Here is a 19,923-nt window from a genome sequence, read left to right on the forward strand (position 1 = left end):
GAGGGATTGTGCAGACGCCACCGGCTGCGGTGAATGAATGAGACGCAAGGTGGTATCTAGACGCCTCGCGGAAAACAGAAGCTGCAGTGGTTGGCTCGGCTGTCTCCGTGGCACAGGTATGGCTTACGGCGTCAGATAAACAGCAAGCGGCGTGGCGCGATTCAAACATATTGTCCGGTGCAACTGGGCAGTGTTTAGTGTGCATGTGGCTTTCGGCAGGAGGCAGAGTGGGCAGCGTGGAGGAAGGGACGGAGGTGCCGAAGAACTGTGCGTGGAATGTGATGGGAATCCACAGTTTGACGAATCAGCCGAAGAGATGGGGCGCTCGGTGAGTGGTACCTCATCCGCTAATAGAGTGAGAGTACTCACGGGAGTGTGCGGGCAAGGCTGAGCTGGAGCTGCTGTCGAACTGGTGCGTTCAGCTGTACTGGCTTCCGTTGGCTAGCTATGTAACGGATTGCTGGCACCGGGGTGGTGAAGTGTAGCGCCGTAAAGACAGCAAAAAGCTTCTTTCTGTTCAATGAAGAGGTGGTCGACCGGCGGAAAAGATCAGGCTTGTCAAAGATGTAGGCGGGCAACTTCTACTTGACAAGGAGGAACCGCCAAATCTGAGACGACAAGCCGTCGACATACAGCTGCGCCTCCACTTGCGCGAAATAAGCAATGACGTTGTGCCTTCGGAATGGCCACAGCTGTTTTCGAGACGGGTCCTGGGGCGGCATTTGGCGCCACTCATCTTGGGTAGGTCCATGGCAAGGCAAGAGCTCGAAGGCACAGCTGCGGTGCTGCGGCTGTGGGGGCGTTCGGGCTGTCCTAGGTCACCAACAATGTGCCGCGCAAATGAACCAGATCCAAGGCGCCCACATTTATTTGAGAGTGCCGCAGCGCGCAGCGTAGGCTGCCGTGCCAGCAAGGCGCCTCCAGCGTTCGAATCGGCTCGCATTCATGGTTCTTCGTTCTCTATGCGCGTTCCGCTACGGGCGCTGCGAGGCGGCGCTACACGCTCTACTCCTCGCATGCTGAGTCTGAAGGTCCTCTGGGTCATGGGTTTGACCTCTAACGGGAGGCGCACCGCATGTGCAAAGTCGTGGATGGCACGTGCCACGATCGTCTTTTTCGTCGACGCTATATATCTGCGCGCCTGGTAGTCATGCCCACCGCTGGGCCGACCGCCGCTATGGGCGCTCGCTTTAGCGCTTGTGGCAGGTGATTTGCGATCGCTGTATCAATTTTCTCTCGCTGATGTCTTCAAAAAATAAAACTATTCACCAGCTAGACTTCCGTGTCTGGGAGTCCAAAGAACGGTTATGGAGTCGGATGAAGGGTGTCTTGAGCGTGATTCGAAGTCCTAACGACGATTTTAAGAATACCTAGAGGTGCACGCTACCAACTGCAGAACAGCCAAACAACGTACATCACTTTTGGCTGCGCTTATTTAAAACTCTTGTCGAACTCTGGTGCAATTTGTGCAGCAGAGTTTCCTTGAAAAGTATAGTAATCGGCTTGTTTCTCACTTTCTAATTACCATAGCTGCCGCCACCTTTCTAGTGCATATTCCCGGATTCCCAGTATGAACCAATGGGCTACTGGGGTGACAACTTGGAAGAAAACCTTGAAAAAGTCTTATTGTTAATCCTGAGCAGGCGCCCTCAATCTTGGCGGGCGCTTCTCGCATCTTGCAGTGTAGCATTCCTTGCTTCATCACGACTGTTGCTGCGCACAAAAGTATACCCCACCTATGGGGTACCACCTGTCAGGAAAAGTCAGTGTTTTGAAAGATAAAGCACGAGGCAATATTACAAGTACGTAAACAATCATTGGTAAACGTAACTAATCTTTTCAATCCTAGGGCGCTCATTTTTTACTCGTGTTTTACTTTGTATAGCTTCTACACTGTTCAAAATTTCTCCTCAATAAACATGCCGCTTTCCTGCTGTTGCTTTTACAGAGGAGCTAAATGTTTCGAAATATATTTATATAGGTTTACGAAAGTAGGTTCCGTTGGCTTCCGCAGGGAAAGAATTAAGCTAAGTAGAAGACTGCACCACGGTCGAAACATCGACAATATATATATATATATATATATATATATATATATATATATATATATATATATATATATATATATATATATATATATATATATATATATATATATATATATATATATATATATCCTACCTTCAAGATGACGAATATCATGTGGGTGAGAAGGGCTGCCATTCAACACGTCATTATTGACTGAAGATGCCCACCCTTCATGTAAAACTCCTACCTAGGGGCATTAGAGGAATATAAATAAATAATTAACCACGCTTCCAAAAAAGGCCTGAGGGCTACAGTACTGTTTGGTTGGATGCCTGCACACAAAGAAGAAAACGCTGTGCCTGCCTTCAACCTCCAAAAATATACACTGAAAAGCAGTGCCTGACATAAGCATGTCTAAAATCCGGCGGAATATGCTTGCTGATTACGCTTTACTTATGACTATCGTGGGCGAAAATGGTCGTTTTGCTGCGAGGTCATTCTTTATTGCGGTTTTCAAAGAACTTTGAACAACTCATGAACGAAACAAACACTGGTGCACAAACTGTCAAGTGAAGTTTATTGTGGTGTTGTTATGTTAAAAACCAACTAGCCCGACTTGAAACCCTCCTATTGCTACAAGGATGCTAATTTTCTAGTATTAGGTGCGTGTATATAAATTCAGGACTCATCGCTTAAGTTGCTAATTTATATCCTTCACAAAATGTGCATTGTAATGAATCGGGGAATGTCGGGCAGCGTGGAGGTAATGAATCATGAAGGAAGTAGGGTGTTATGCAGGAGACAAGTTCTCTAACAAGCCTTCGAAGACCTTTGCCTTGTCCTCAGGAGGAATGCAGGCGAAGTACGTCACGTTGCGCCAATTTTCCCAGGGCTTGTCGTGAACAACTGCGTTGCACAAGCCTATTGGCTGAAAGACAACGTAATGCCAGAATTAAGCTCAATACAACTACGAAAACGCTAGCTCAATGTTAACCGAGAAAATATTTTCAACTCAAACGCCCAAATGAATTTCTTTGCTATAGCTCAGAATTAGAGGGAAGACTGTCGCCATATTAATGGCATTTGTAGGTAACTTCGTTAGATGAGGCCTCAGAAAAGCCGTATTTTTTTAAACTGTAGAGCTAAAGGTCGTTTCACAAAAAGTCGATACCGTCCTTTATGCTTCTTGTGTGTCTTGTTAAATATCATCAATAAAATGAATATTACACGACAATAAATTTTACCTCTTGAGGACACGTAGTAGATATTGAATTCTCCATTGTAGTGAACATTCACCTGCACACACACATGTTAACGCTTTGCAACATATCATCACTAAGAAGCCTGGAATAAGTAAATAGAAGGAATACAGGCACCTGCGACTTTGATGCGGTGAAGTCGACAACACTTAGGGATGATCGGAATAGAAGAAATTGATTTTTTTAGGTAGCGCGCAAACTGTCGGCGCTTGTTTCATAGACTATGACCGCCGCTAACTTATAGCTCGGTGTACCAGAAGGAAGAGTAGTGAATAAACGACGTCTTGTTTGCGTAGATTTTTGCCCGCGATATTCCGCACCAGTACCAAATCAACGCTACATGGATTACACAACTACCTGATCGTAAAGTGAATACGGTTAGCGTTCATGTGAAGGTGCAGTGAAGGATGGGGGCGTTTCAATCATATTGGAATGGTCAATTGCGGCGTTCGCAGTAACACTGCCTTATTGTTGCAGTAACACCACAGTTCTTAGTAATGTCGAAGTATCCCAGAAAGCGTCGTAATCAATGTTCACCGAGCTTCACTGTGAGGAACTCAAAGCTGAAGCATCGTTGATGGGTTTCAATGTTTTCCACGTCTAAATAATACACAAAGCACGTCAAAGAACTCAAGCACAGTGGAAGCAAAATAAATAATGCAAGACCTTTGTTAACAGCAAGAAATCACGGTTAGCAATAGTCTTCAGTGTTGGTCTGCGAAGGATTTTCTTTTTGAGGAAGTCTGAGAAATAAAGTTGCAGTTCGCATGATTCGCATTCTGACTTGGCGCATGTCGTAACCATCGCTTACAATTATTCGGTGGAGTGCATGCATCAGAACTGACGTTTTACCTTTCAACGTAATAGTTTGTGCACCCAATAACAAGCGGGAAATGAAGACTCGATGCAAACGTTCATTACATTGCTTGTTTTAAAGATAGCACGTTCAGCTCTGTGTATTTGAACTAAATGTTTACCGTAATCACCGTAATCATAAGGAGATATAAAGTGTATGATATTTTGACCTGAAAGGTACATTTGCCTCAGTCTCGGTGATCAGATATCCGAACCTGACGCTGCACCCGTAAATAATATAAAAACACAGTGAATTGCCTAAGTGCTAAACCGTTATTCCATTGTGACAACTCAAAGCGGGAAAATGTCCACAGCGCAGCTATTTAGAGGGAAGGCTGCGATAATTCATTATTGCCTATTCAGTTTAGTTGTGACCGCGGCGGTGGCCTAGTGGTTTGAGCATTTAATTATTTATTTGAACCTCAAGGGTCCCTGACGGGACAATACATGAGGGGTGGGCGCAAGAACAGCGGTAAACAATGACTGTTACATGAGAATCATGACGATGACGTGGCTTCGTCGATGACAGTCTCGTAATGGGCTAGATCAGGGATTAGTGCTAATTCGCAGGAAAGGTCATTCCAGTCGCGAGCTGTGTGGACAAAAAATAATTTCTGAAATGTAGTAGTGCGGGCACGATGCGGGATGACGCTGTTTGGATGGCCTGCGCGGGGTGTTCGACGTACTGGTAAAATGAGCTTGCCGTCACGGGGTGACCAATGAAAAAACCCGTTATAAAGGCAGAGACGTCGATTTCGGCGACGGGAAGCGAGAAGTTTTTGTTGCAACTTCAAGGCGGATATGCTAGAGTATCGCCAGTAGTTCGAATGAAAAAAGCGAGTGGACCGATTATGAACAGATTCAAGGGCTGAGGTAAGGTTAGACTGATCGGGGTCAAATATTGCGCAAGCATATTCAAGTTTAGGTCCCACATATGTTTTATAAGCTAGTAATTTTAAGGAAGACGGTGTCATGCGCAGGTTACGACGGAGATACCCAACTGCTCGATTAGATGAGTTTATTATGTGGTTAATGTTGCAAGGCTATGATAAGTCTCTAGCGTGGTTACTACCAAGGTACTTAAAAGAGTTATTGGAAATAATGGCAGTATGGTTAATTTTATGAGCAGGCGGAGTATAATTTCGGCAGCAGTGAATTGCGGGAAATGCGGGGCTCAATATTCAGTGCCGCCTGGAACCCACCGGTAACAGAATGTGTGGCATTCTTTATCGTGAAGTGCTTAGGAAATGGCTCTCTGACCCTACCTTAAGCAGAAAAAAATCTTCCGCCAAGATGCTCTTTGGCTACTGATGACCTTGCGCTATAACTCATCATCATCAGATTAATTGAAAGTCTTGAGTCTTCAAGGTGTTTTTTTGTTAATTCAAGTCCTAGAGTGTTCTTTGTGGACTGTAACAAATGCGGCTGAAGTACTTACTCTATTGATGATGGGTTTGCATACGTCGCTGTTATATTTTATACGAGCGTTGCAGTACGTGGGAGCTATTGTAAACTCAATGGAATAGTGTTTCCCGAGGTATTCCTAAAATACCAGGAAGAAGAAAATTGTTTGTTATGGAAAAGATTTATAGAATGGTTTTTAAGTGCTTAATAGCACATTTTAAAGAGAGCTTCCTGGAGCCTATCAAGCTTATTGCCAGCCTACTCAAAAAGGCGGATGATGCTATAACCTCAAACAGGCTTTGGCATGGAAATGTGATGCAATTTTACGTGGGTTCAATCCCAGCCGCGGAATGCGAATTCCGATGGAAACGAAATTCTAGACGCCCATGCACGGTGCGATGTCAGTACACGTTAGAAAACCCCAGGTGGGCGAAATTTCAGGAGCCCTTCACTACGGTGTGCCTTATAGCCTGAGTCGCTATGGCCCGTTAAACACCCATATTCCGTAAAATTTCGTAAAAGTTTACTAATATTTATCACATTTGTACGCCAAATACCAAATCATTTATGAATGTATATTTGTGTGACAAACGAGTATGAAGTTATGGATCATAAAGGTTTTTCACTGCGGATGATAGATAATGTAAACAATATTAATAACTTGTTCGTCAGCTTTTATTATATACTAGATGGGGACACAACGGTTTGTTAAGTGCTTTATAGCAAAGCAACCCATGACACCAGATGACGAAACACAGCATATAATGCACCTAATAAATTGTATATCTGTATTCAACGGATGGTAAGTGAAAAGAAGGTTAGTAAAGAAATGCCTTCTCATCTAGGACCAACAATAAAAATATCAGAAGAGAAATCAGAGACATATACCTTCCAGAAACTGAACGACACGATATGCGAAATATTTATTTAAAGTGTGAAAAATCTTAGTTTTAAATCGTCAACGTTGCTAATGAAGGGTATCCAAAGTAAGACCAAAAAATATTTTTCCTAATCGGTGGCATAATACTCTAGAATGATTAACGCAAGCTCCAGTAAATGTCGAAGATGTCAATGTCTTGCTGTGCACACAACTCATTATTATAATTGTACGTTGAAACGATCACTTGCGAAATAAATCAGGGAAAGATCAACAGAACATATCACAGTCACACACGCAAGGTAGGTGACTCGCACAGAACCAAATACCTCCTTTGTCCTCGTCGTCCGCTCTCCCATGAGCACGCGGCATTACTGTCTTCAACAAAACGGCGGCCCGACGCCCGCAACTAACAGAAGGTCAAGGGGGCACATTAATGTGCACGGAGGGAGCACAGCGCATAGGCTAGGGTGAAGCTGGCAGCGCATTGGGTTACAGAGTGTGGTGGTATGCTTTAATGCGCACCACGTGGGCAGTCTCGGTCGGGGGGCGCCGTCGTTGTAAGGATCTGTTGTCCCGCGGTACAACTTAGTAGGTAACGTTACTAAGACGCCCAACTACTCCGTGTAGATGGAGGTAGCGGCAGGGCTGCTTTTCGGATAGCCCGCGACGGCTCACGGCTGTCCATACTCACACAAAATCACCGGGCTCATACTGGGCGTCTCGCCATCGGAGGTTGTTGCGGCCGGCGTCAAGAGCTGCTGCTGTTAAATTTGACACCTGCTGAACTGGCCAAGTCAGCTGGACAAGTGTGTCCACGTCAGTATTGGCGTCGGTGTCATATTCACCGTGACGAGTGGGCAACATAGGTTTCATATTGCAGTCACACGATGCCCGCTGATGGAAAAAACAAGATAGGCTGTCTCCTACTGGGCCGTATTGAAGGGAGAGGCTGCATACGGGGGATCTCCGTCCCAGGAGCGGTGTTCAACATAAACTTACATAGAGCGCATGTCTGCAAGCGACAGGTTGAGTCATTCAGACATTTCGCTCGTTTGCAGGTGATAAGCCGTGTTCTCCCTAAAATTGGTGTGGGCAAGCTCGTAGAGAGAGCCTATTCTTCCGTTAAAGCGGTGCTGCGGTACGTGATGGCGACCGATGGTCGACCGCGACGCAAAACTATGAATATTACAAAAACTGATTCACTTCGGCAGCAGAGGCGCGGGAATCGGCTGTGTCTCGGCGTACCTCCTTAAGTAGTGTGTCGCCGAGACAATTTATTTGTTCCCCGAGGACTACACTGGGAATGTCCTTAGCGGGTAAGCTTTCCCCGCTAGCCGTAGTTGCCACATCCGCGCTCTGCATGACGGGTGGAGCTCTGGTCGTAGGGGACAAAGGCCCGATGTTGGGTGACTGACCTTCAAGTTGGTGGCTTGCACTGTGGTGGAAAGGAGTCACATCCGCGTTCACAGACGGCCTTTGGGGAGAGGGCGTAGGATTTGGATTCAACTCAGCAAATCCACCAGAAAGTGTAACGAACACTTGCCGCACCAAAACTGGAACAGCACAACAGCATAGAAGACTTCTCTCCAAGATGGCTGACTGGCGCTGAGCCACACACCGGTTTTGTTCGCGTCCGTCGCCCGCTCACCCATTAGCACGCCATTTGCACGCCATTAGCTCGAGTGTTGCTTGCGGATATTAAACCAATTAATAAATCAGTTTCCTTTCGCCCTCCGATTAATCTCTGGTTACGTGGTAGCGTGGATCAAAACTCATCTAACGGCTTTACGCTGCTATTTCAGTGTCTGCAAAGCCTTTGCTGTCAGGTTTGTTAATAAATGCGTCTAATGGGCGTTGGGATAACCAACAAGTACACACATAATTGATCTCTTATTTTAACGTGCTTTCCGAGCACGAATCTTCACATCCACGAGCGTTAGCACGCCTATTTTGGTGGCGACAGAGGATTATTACAACCCTTCTAACGTTCAGTGCTAGCGCTGCGCCGTCGGTTTCGTAGAGCCCATGCTCCTACAGCGCCATCTCCCGCTTTCTGCATGAAGCGCCTCAGCGGCGACCGCTCCCTGAACACACTTGCCTTATTCTAGTATAGTGTACCCGTGGTGTTCGAAATTATTCCGGAGCCCTTCACTAGGGCAACTCTTCCTTCCTTGCTTCTTTCACGCCCACCTTCCTCCCTTCCCGTGCGGCGTGGTTCGAGTGTCCACTGATATATGAGACATTTACTGTGTCATTTCGTTTTCTCGAGACCGAATTTGCAAATTCTTATGAAAAAAAAAATTGTTACTTAGAGAAGATCGCTCTTTGTCAAACGATATTGAAATCGAAACAATTACTTGAGTGCAGAACCTATTTTAACAAAAGATATTGGAATGTACGAACATCATGACGCTAAAACGCTAAATGCGCAAGAGACGAGAGCGTTATTGGACTAACGTGGGCGGCTAGTGTCGTGTGTACAGAAAGCTCATGAAGTATTTGAACCCGCTCCGCCTTTTACAGCCGCTTTAATTAACAGTAAGTTAAAAAATCCTGTTCACATCAAGCAACTGGCAGTCACATTTGAAAAACCTGCTCATTTAAACTCTACGCTTACAGTGGTGAAAATGACCGTTCTTGCAGGTTCACATTTTTTATCTGTAAAAACTATTGTGTGAATAATTTAGTTCAATGCAGGAACACAAAGCTAAATAAATATGCTTTCTAGCCATATAAGCTCAAGCAACGAATTGATTTTACAAGAAAAATTTTATTTGCCAAAAACAAGGCTTTAGGCAAGACTACAAAATTTGTAAAGACAGGTTTGTATCTAAAAAGAAAAAAAATGCTAAAAATTTCAATGCATGCGCAAAGCATTTACGATTCAATTGGCCACAGCTCCTAAAAAAACTAAAGTTATATCTTGAGTACTATTTTTACTTATGTAGCAATAACTGGATGCCCTATAGTTGGGCATCGGACCGCAGCAGCCTGTTGTCCAGGCGGGTTTCCGTCGCCACCTATCTCAGAAATGAATATCGACAACAAGGCAGTATCTGCGGACTCGTTCCTGCACGGGGCGTCGATAACATCACTCGCAGACGAAGCTGAGTACTGGTATTTCCGATGTTTTATAGGATGCCTCCCGCATGCGAAGCGGCCAAGCGAATTGGGCGGTACCGCGTCTTCGAAGCGCGTTCAAGAACTTCTGCCTTGAACAAAAAAAAAACACCACATCGGAAACAAATCTTCGGTTCTCTGACTCGAAGCAAGACCTAGAGCGTGCCTGTAAGCAATGAGGAAGGCTCTAAAGTCGAGCGGCGTAGTCATCGTTAGTGGGCAATATGGGGGGCAATGAGCAGAGTACCGCGTCTTCACGTCTTCGCAGCGCGTTAAAAAAGTGTCCCCAAGCGGGAAAAAATAAAACTACATTGCAATCGAAACGAAGGTCATTTTACTACAGTTTAGATATGCAGCGCACTTGTAAGCAATGAGCAAGGCTTCGAAATCGAAGTGCAAAATCGCTCCAATGGGATCACCCCAGAGCCGGCGTATAAATCAACGGGCCTTATATCCCGTGAATCACACCCAGGGTGAACTGTAACATCATTAGCATGTAACAAGCATTAGACTTCTTGGATTACGAATTCAAGCCAACGGCAAGAACTCGCAAACTATTCAGAGGCTGGAGGCTAGCACCAGACAAACTTGTAGACTCCAGAACCGGATCGGAAACAAACATGCGGACGTGAAAGAAGCTAACCAACTCAGGCTAGTCCCCTTTTCATAAGCACCTGGATAGTCTACGTGGCACCGCATTTGCGGCTTCACAAGCTGGAATAGGTCAAAGTGGATATTCTCATTCGTAAAGAGATCAAAACTGCACTAGTTTTACCGCCTAATACATCGACGAACAGGATTTTGAGACTAGGGGTTTTCAATACCCTCCAAAAGCTCCTTGAGGCTGGAATGACCTCGCAATAACAGAGAACGCTGCGCAGTCGTACTGGTCGCAGCTTGCTAGTAAAGCGAGGACAGCAGCCTCGAGCATGGCCCAGGCGTACTGACCCGGTTCCTAGACAAGTTAGAGACAAATTAAAGATACCTCCACTCCCCAAAAACATGCATCTCATCTACCATGAGAGCCGGAGGAGGGAGAGAGCAGCAGCATTGCAAAACCCGTTTTAAGGGCAGACAGGATGTCTTGTATGCAGATGCTGCAGAATGCGCGGACGGTATGGGGCGCATTTTGGCAACAACCAGGGAAAAGGGAGGCCCGGAAGCGTGCTGTAGCGCCTGATACTTGACCGCAACGAAGACGGAAGAGTTGGCCATTACGCTGGCTCTAACTCAAGAACAGGTCAAAATTATTTTGACTGACTCCAAGGCAGCGATTCGAAACTTTCGCGCAGTTTGCATTTCAGCTGTATCAAAACGAGGGTTCCCCGGTGGCCCGCCACTGTAACCACAGATGGCTCTCATTTCGACACCGGCGCACCAAGCATTGAGCGAGAACGAGAAAACGCACATACTGGCCCGAGGATTATCTACCTTCCGGGATCCCAGTGGCATCTCATATGCAACCCAGTCCTCCTCGTGCAACGAGGAGCCCCTAAAGTTCGATGACAATCTTAGTACGCAAGAGGAAATCCTAAATCATTACAAATTACGTATAGCACTACTTCGAAAAGCGTGTAAGCAGCTCACCAACAGTGAAGACGTTGTGCTGCGTAAGCTACACACCGTGTATTCCCAAAACCGCAGCTTTATAGCAAGTGGCAGCCGTAAATTTTCAGCCCCAGGTGCCAGCGTTGCGGGCATAGCGCACATGATCCATATGACATGCCCGTGTCCTAGCATTAGAGAACCTGACAGAACAAATGAGTCCTGGGACGTACTGCTTCTCATACAGAAAGAACGGGGACAACGTGAAGTCATCCGTCTCGCCCTGGCCGTCGCTGGGATCCAGGAGATCGCGGTCGACGGCTGAGGTGGAAGACGTGCCTTGGACCGAGCTTCTTATCAGATCCCCATCAACCTTTTGACGGTTGCTTATAAATGTTGTCTCCCACTTTCTCTCCCTAGCACGCTAACGATGCACCTGTATATACACCCTTCATACAGGCAGTTTTTTAAAGTAGGGTTTTTGAGTTAGAAGAGCGCTTTTTTCGGCATAGCATTGATAGCGGTGTAGTATATCAAATTACAGCTCCGGAAATTTCTGCCATCTGGGGTTCTTTTTCAATACATATACGTTGCTGAAGAACTGTTGCTTAACTTTTACATTTTTGTTTTATTTACCGCAGTCCTTATGATTGAGCGAACAACTTCCGCCTACAAATTTCGTCTAGAGCTTCTGTCTACAACTTCCGTCCACGCCACTTATTAGCCAAGAAAGACTTTCGCCTTAATATTAAAGAATTAGGAAGAGTTAAAAGGCCACAGCGGGCTACACACTCTGGCTATATTTTCAACGTAGTCAGCTTTGTAAAGAGAGACTTAACACAATCTTCGTGAATGCAGCTCCTACGGCACTCGGGCGCAACAGCCACCAGCCGCGAGAACGCTGAAACCAGTGTTTCCAAGGACGAAATACGGAATTCGTTAATATTCAAGAGGAGCCCCCTGCACAACGTTATTTCTTCTCAGTGCTTTCAAGTTTAGCTTTAATGCCCATTTACCTGTCGAAAATCTGCGCAGTTGCCTTGTCGTTGAGACCAGGGCTTGGTTTTATACCACCCCACCCAATAAGGAATAAGGAAATAGAGCCTAAAACACTGTCAGTGAATAAAAGGAAAACGTGAACAGCAGTTCTGCATTGAGCGCGCCGCGGCACAATTGTAATGATTGTTAACGGCTCACGATTTCAAGAAAGGCTAGAATTTGTTTAAACAGTGTTTTGTGCAAGATGTGCAAATGTTCCACCAGTACATAAAATCAGCTTTTGCAAACGCGAACAGGGCTAATTCGCTAACGTGAGGTCAACAGAACCCAACGTGCAGCGTCACCTGACGATGACACAAAAACATCTTTTTCAAGATTGGAGTCGGTCATACGCGGTGGCGCCACAAGCGCTACAGGTGTAGTGCTTCGCTACACCACCAAGGTATGATAGGAAATAAAATATTTTTCATTTCTCGCACTTTTGAATGAGCCAGTGCGTCCATGCACTATAAGCGGAGACGCTTAATAGGCAGCAAATCTCGAGACACCATTCGGCTGCGCTGGTTCTCTTAACCTGACACTGCCTTCGATCAAAGCACGATCAAATCTGCGCTTCGAAGCATATGAAAATCAATTTATCGAACCTTGGTTTCAAAGCACTTACTGCCTACTAGAAATGTATTGTCACCGACTGTACCATAGGTGCATGAAGGATGCCGAAAAAGGGGGGAGGGGACACTGAAATCAGAATAAAAAAAGTACCGGTCGTACGGCTGGAGCACTTTTGAAGGTGTTTCGGTCAGCCAGAATTTTATACAATTGAACGCAGAGCAACTTGCGCTCCTAAGCGGTTGAAAAGACATCTCGGACACTTCGGTCGGATAGCGTCGTCACCGGTTTGGCGCAAATCATTCCGCACCGGGGCACTTTCTCGTAATCCTAGGACCAGAAGACATTACAGGAACCTGACTGAACTGTACAAACGCTTACTTATTTTTGGGATGAAAGCTGCTTGTTGTAATTCGCACTGTAAAAAAAGCCTGTTAATCTCTGGAATCCTTTTTATGGCTGACAAAGGGGGTCATGTGGAGATTGTATGATTTTACAGACGTGTTTGAGGCTGTCGATTAGGTAGCCCAGAAGCGAGCAGCAACAAGGACTACCGAAAGCAGGCGCTTTTCGAGATGCACTTAAACATATTTTTTCACTCGCCTCAAAAAGGCACCAAATCATTACCTCTATGGAAACGCACAGATAGCGGTTACCAGGGAAGAGTCACGCATTTATATTCAGTTGTCACCGGAACGTAAGAGCAACCTTACATTTATGTTATGGGTTAAGGTTGCTGCATTGTGCTTAATGTGTTTTTGTTTTTGCTCCGTGAAACGTTGAAAATTTAGCTGTCCAACGAAACTTCTCTAACCCGTCCGAAACATTAACAATATACATGCCACTTTTGCTAAAATTGTAAACATAAACAGCATACCTGACATATTTGCAAAATGTTAATTAAGCCGCGTAAGCCCACCCGCGAATTGCGATCCGCCAAAACTTGAAACAATGTTTTGCTAAACGAAAGAGGCACATATTACCGATAGTACCTATGTAGAAGGTGACACAAAATAGAATACACCACAAAAAATGCGTGCAAGTTACACACACCCTCTGAAGGATAGCACGGCCACGACTGTGGAAGCTCCTATACCTTCCTGCGGCAAAGTATTAAGGCGACAGCCTTCAACGGCTCATACTCGCGTCCGTCCGTCGGTCCCTTACGCTCTTCAATTCGATAAGAAAAAAATCCTTGTGCACGATGGTATTCGAACAACCACTTTGCCGTGCAGCAGCCGAAAGTGCTAACGACTACGCTACTTCCTGTCAACGCATATGTAGTTCTCCTTGCCTTGGATGCTAGATAGTGTTTGTGGAAAGGCGTCGATTCAGACGGATGCCTTCCATATGCCCTCTAGTGTCTCCAGCATTTTAAATTCACAAACAATTGTGTACTTAATTAAAATCTTAACCACACATAAGTGACACAAACAGCAACACCGCGCTAAAGGTTTTCGCCTCAGCGCACTTTAGGTCAACAAAGTGCCCCCTGAATTTTTTAAACATGACAGGGCCAATTCTTTCTTCAGTTGCGTTCCTAGAACGCGGGCCACAGTAACAGCGCATTCACCTCCATGATAACGGACGACCGAAACACATTGGCTTGGAGGCGTGTTCGTACGCCATGTGCTTCACCCACGTACTAGTTCAACACCAGGTCCGCTGGAGGAGATTGGCGGATTTATCCTTGGCCGCATTCTCTTTCCAGGCCCGCGCGCGGCTCTTTGGTTTTTTTAACCCTTTCTTTGCGGTTGTGGCACGTTAAAATTGGTCGCGCTGCTGCTCAACAATAGCAATTGCAAGGCTGCGCTAACATAGGGAGTACGGAGTACATATATCTGGCATGTTTCATTAAAACAATACATTCAGTCGGAAAAAAGTATTACCTATCATTTTACATTCAATGTCTAAGTTGCACCATACTGTAATATTTAGAAAATGTGCGTCAAATGCACCAGAGGTGTTCATTTAATTTCAAATGCTGCAGCTGATACTTTCAAACAATCATTTCGTGCAATTCACGCAATACATGTAGGGTCATTTCGCACAAATTATGTTCACGCCGTAGAGCAGGACGATTTCGTGCACACTGAGTGCATGCAATTTAATGCATGCAAGTTGCTTCTTTCAATGATAGGCGATCGGAAGAATTATTTAGTATTTAAGAAAACACATGAAAAGAAACTGCTATCACTCAATGACCTTCACTGCCATGAAAATATATGCGACTGCAATGAAATCAGAGTTAACATACAGTTGTATAAACGGTTAGCACGACGTGCTGATGCTTCTACGGGCCAAAGGCAATGACTTCTTCATTGACATCAGTGACTAAATAATAATGTATGATCCGTGGTGCCGAAATGAGCGGTGGCTCCCGATAAAGCGCTCTCCGTTAGGTGTATACCCGTAGTAAACTTGTGGCTCTTGTTGCATGCTTCGCAACTTCGAAGCTGACGAGCGCAAAACCAAACACCACCGTAAGTGTTGCTGCATCTCCATCACTAAAACACGAAAGACCATGACTGCTCCCGGCGCTGCAAAGCAGACGGTGACGCTCGAGACAGCGCGACGGACGGAGTTCACGGGACATGCGTAGGATGCGCGGCGGTTATAACGGCCGCACGGGTTACAAATTCAAAACAGAGATGGAGAAACGGAGAATTTCCTTCGCGGCTAATTGTTTCCCCAGCTTTTCGCCCTTTATTATCCTGGCTAGGGCAATTTCAACCTTCGTATACAATCATAGCGGGTGGGACGATAAAACGCGCGTCAGCAAAGGTTCCTCTAATTGGCCGGAATGAACTGGCTCGTGCTTAGATAAAAAGGTTGGCATAAGTGACAAGGTCACTGAGTAAAAAAACTTTGGGCGGCACCTGCAATCTATGGCAGCACTTCATTCGCTTGTTTCTATGAAATGTTCTGCAAGCTGAAAAAATGACCAGAGCAGAGAAAGTAGAAAACATTCTTTCACACATGGTTTGAAAATATTGACGATGTTCGGGGAAGAATGAAAGATAACTGCAACATTAAAAACTGTACTGTTTTTTTTTCGGCTCGATTGAACAATGAAATAATGTTTCGAAGGTAGCATGAGTGTTATGTTCAAGCAAACATTAATTTTCATTACTAATTATTTCCTCATTTTTCACATTAGTAAAACGTTCCAAATATCATGTAGCTTCAACGCAACTTGCACAATCGTAAAACCTTATTGTGGTCTTGTATGCTAGCTTGGCATTCTAAGCGTTCAACCTTGCCTGTTGTTGCCTGAGACCAATTAAAAACGGCGCACATCAACAGGATGCCCCACTTCGCTTCATCATGCAGCACTGCACAAAAGGCAAACGAGCGAGTCGGAACATGGGCCCAACTTTTAGAGATCATTGCACGTGCTTCTGCGAAAGCATCTAAATATTTCAGCGTTCGATGAACTATTTCGCCCACTAGGATATTGGCCTTTCCTAGCAGTGCTTGCAGACCGCGCTACTTACTAATCGACGACAGCAATTCGCATTTACTGCAAGCAGATGGAGTGTCGCCGCATCAGGAGAGACTCGTCTATGAGGCCATGGTACGTTCCGGGTTCTCTGGCGTCCGTGTCAACCATTGGCGTTCTCGCGAGCAATTTGTGACATAATGTAGTGGTTAAGGATGTCAGTAATTACTGATGTCTGCTGTGGCATTTAAAAACTGGTATATAGTCGAGTTAGTAGCTTTGCTCATCTTATACTGTCCAAATACTGCAGTTTGAGGCCGGTTAGATAAAGGGATTCTATTCAAAAGACTTTCGAGGGCGGAAAAGTCCCGTTCGGTCCTTCATTCCTGGCTGAAATCGATTAAACAAGCGCTTTAATATACAAACAGTAGAACGACAGCAAAGAGCTTATGTTTATACTTTATGCCCACAGATTGGCGGTTACGACGAATCGGGTCAGAGACATGATACTTAATGGAGCATGGAGACACCGTACAGCGGGGACAATAGCAATTTACTGTCAAGGCTTGACGGCGTAATGTACATTTCGACAAGCGTAAACGTGAGGTCACGGCTCTTCACTGTGATGCAAAAGTACTGGTTGTCGTTGTGTGGGGAACCGAATGGAGCCCATATGTAATTTCACGTCGAATGTAGACGATGACTTTGCTGATTCTGTTGTGCGTGAGGGCAGCAAATGGTTCATAACCGGATAACCTTAGAATGTTGGGCAGAATCGTCTCACAGATAAAAATAGTGGTGAAGCGGTTTTCGTAAACATGTTGTCGAATATTTGACGACTAAAGATTGAGTGATTTGATGCGAGCCACCTCCGGTCCATGGGTGATTATAGGTGACCTCAATGCTCACCACACCATGTGGAGGAGCGTTAAGATAAACCTTAGTGGAAGGAAAATCGTGTCCTTCGCCTCTGATCATGGGGTCCAGTGCCTTAATAACAGGACCCCTACGTATATACGAAGAGTGACCTATGGCAGCTGCCTCTATTTGTCTTTCGTTTCGCGTTGCCTTACAAGCAACGTCCGATGGTTTTCGGATGTAGAAACTCATAGCAGCGATCACATCCCAAAGTACCGGATTATTACCGGCCGTTCCACGTCCCGTTCAGCCACACCTATGTGGCGCATTGATAGGACAGCTTTTAAAACACGTATCAAGGATACTTGTATTGAAGGATTCTCGACAAGACTTGAAGAAAAAATTACGGAGACCATGGCGAACGCAACGTGCTGCTACAACTCAGTCGCAATGTACACCGACTTTGATTACATCGAATGACAATTGCGGCAACTACGGCGCCGGTCAGAGTGCCGATACTAATGCGCAAAGTCGCGCTTAGACCTCAGCGATGCAAGAGGCCTACAGAAGAAAATTCAGCGAAGAATTCAAGCCCGGCAGACACAACGTTGGAGGTCATTTTCCGAGACGCTTGATCCACGGAAGCCTTTGTCACGCGTTTGGAATGTAATCCGGGGCCTTCGCAGGTCCTCTCCACAGCGGCACCCTTTCAAGTCGTTCGCGCTGTATCATAAACGCAGCGAGATTGCGGTAGCCGATCAGTTTTACCCAAGGATAACAAGCAAAACGAACCCACCAACAACGCTGCACTGCAGTGATGTTCTACCCTCGTGGGATTCACGAACGAATCACCTGTTCTCCATGTAGGAACTTGAAGCTGCGCTGGCTTGTTGTAGAAGGTTATCATCGCCGGGGCCCGATGGTATGACATACTCCGCACTCGCCAACCTTGGCCAAGAGGCTTGACGGGTCCTTTTGGGTACATACGACAAGTCATGGTGTGACGGCATTGTTCCCAATGAATGGATGACCAGTCATCTGATTCAAATTCTTAATCCGGAAAGATCACCACTCGAAATTTCAGGATACCGCCCAATTTCACTCTCCAGCTTCGTCGGGAAAGTCATGGAAAGAATTTTGTTAACAGGAGTGGAATGGTACCTGGAGCAATACAAAATCTACCAAAGATTTGTGTCTGTGTTTCGACGTGGCGGCTTTTCCATCGACAATGTGGTTTACCCTGTAACATCCGTCCAGCACGAAAATAGTTGCAAAAATTGACCGTGGCGCTGTTCTTGGACATCAAGGGTGCCTGCGAGAACAAAACACATCAGGCTATTTTGGACGTTTTTGAAGCGGCTGAGATTGGGAGCCGTATGTTCAGCTGGATACGCAGCTATTTAGCAGAGAAGTCCTATTTTGTTTAGACTGAGGACGGACCAAAATATTTATATCTAAATTTGGACGGGGTCCAACAGGGTGGAGTGCTGAGCACAGCTCTCTTCGACCTTGCTCGCATCGGTCTGGTCGACTCATATATTGAGATCTGTTCAGATCTCAATATACGCCGATGATATTTGTATATGGGCATCAAGCGTGACCCGTCCCCAAGTTCCTGCAAGACTTCAAAAAGCGGCAATGGTACTGACGTCATACCTTCGTCCGCAGGGCCTAACTATTTCGACCGAGAAATGTTTCCTCGTGGCATTCACACGCAAAAAAATGACAAGTTACCTAATATGTATTAATTGCAACGCCATTGCCTATAAGGAAAGCCGCCGCTTTCATGGCATTATTATCGATAGGAACCTCTCATGGAGTCCCCATCTCTACGACATGAGAAAGACTGACAGCGATTGTTCATATCCTCTCCTTCCTCGGGGAAAAGTCCTGAGGCGCATCTGTCCACTCGATGCTTCAACTGTACCGTTCGGTGTTTCTGGGATACATGCGGTATAGCTTTGCCATTTTAACAAATATTAGAAAGACAAGCATCCAGACACTTCAAAGTGCTCTAGTGCAAGCGCTACGACACAGCCTTGCACTGCCCGAATGTGCCTCAACAGCAGCCACTGTTATTGTCGCAGGGGAGCATCTTGTTACTACATACATTGCTGTAGAAACCATGAGAGCACACACTCGGCACCTCATACGATTACCGAGTCATCATCTTGAAGCTCTTTCAGTACTCAGACCATATACTGCATTCGCAAAAGTAATTGCAGATCATCATGCCTATCTCCCCTCGCAGTTCCCCCCCCTCCACCACCATGCTCACCCATATGGAGTCGCCATGAACCTCGGGTACACTTCTCTATTCTTGGAATTACTAAGAAATGTTGGTTATCATTGCCTGCTCTCAAACAAATGACATTATATTATCTGCATTCTAACCATAAACACCGCATACATGTCTACACAGATCGCTCAGTGACTTCGACAAGTTCTTCTGGGTCTGTGGTGATACCTGCCAGGTCCATTTGAATGAAGGGGAGGAATACCTTTCTCACCTGTTCAACTGGTGCGGAACCAGCTGCCCTACGGGCTGCAGTTCAGTTCATCAGTCACGAATCTGCACCTGACTGGACATTTTTCACCTACTCTAAAGCAGCCCTTCAAGACCTGCAGCTGCACTACACCGTAGGCCACACGAACAAGTCGTTTAAGAAATCCGCAGGCTGTACCACGACGCCGCATTGAAAGGACCTGACAAAATTTTCCAGTGACTGCCAGTACGCAGCGGTAATAACGGAAATCGGCAGGCAGACAAAGCTGCCCGTTCTGCCCACAACGACGGCATTCCTGTCAATATCCCTGTAAAGAGAGCTGACACAGAGTGTGGACATCGTTCTTTGAGGCTGGACCTCACACTTTCAGCGTGGAACACGGGAGCGTTCTGCAACCGTCGCCTCAGGGCTATGGAC

The 19,923-nt window shown here is 45.8% G+C and overlaps 1 protein-coding gene across 3 annotated transcripts in view; it reads right to left on the reverse strand.

Moving 5' to 3' along the window:
* Nucleotides 1–2,614: 2,614 nt before the first annotated feature.
* The window catches only part of LOC144134798 (cystatin-2-like), a 51,238-nt gene continuing 33,929 nt past the window's right edge, over nt 2,615–19,923 (reverse strand). For 2 of the 3 annotated variants that reach the window (XM_077667630.1, XM_077667629.1), the window contains exons 3-4: nt 5,581–5,685; nt 2,615–2,956 (exon numbers count right to left, since the gene is read on the reverse strand). In XM_077667630.1, coding sequence (XP_077523756.1) covers nt 2,819–2,956; nt 5,581–5,685 — 243 coding nt within the window. In that variant the 3' untranslated portion in view covers nt 2,615–2,818. The remainder of the gene's footprint in view (nt 2,957–5,580; nt 5,686–19,923) is intronic. The other variant, XM_077667631.1, reaches the window with a different exon arrangement.

This window comes from Amblyomma americanum, chromosome 5 (assembly GCF_052857255.1).
Source record: "Amblyomma americanum isolate KBUSLIRL-KWMA chromosome 5, ASM5285725v1, whole genome shotgun sequence".
In the NCBI taxonomy this organism is placed as follows: Eukaryota; Metazoa; Arthropoda; class Arachnida; order Ixodida; family Ixodidae; genus Amblyomma; species Amblyomma americanum.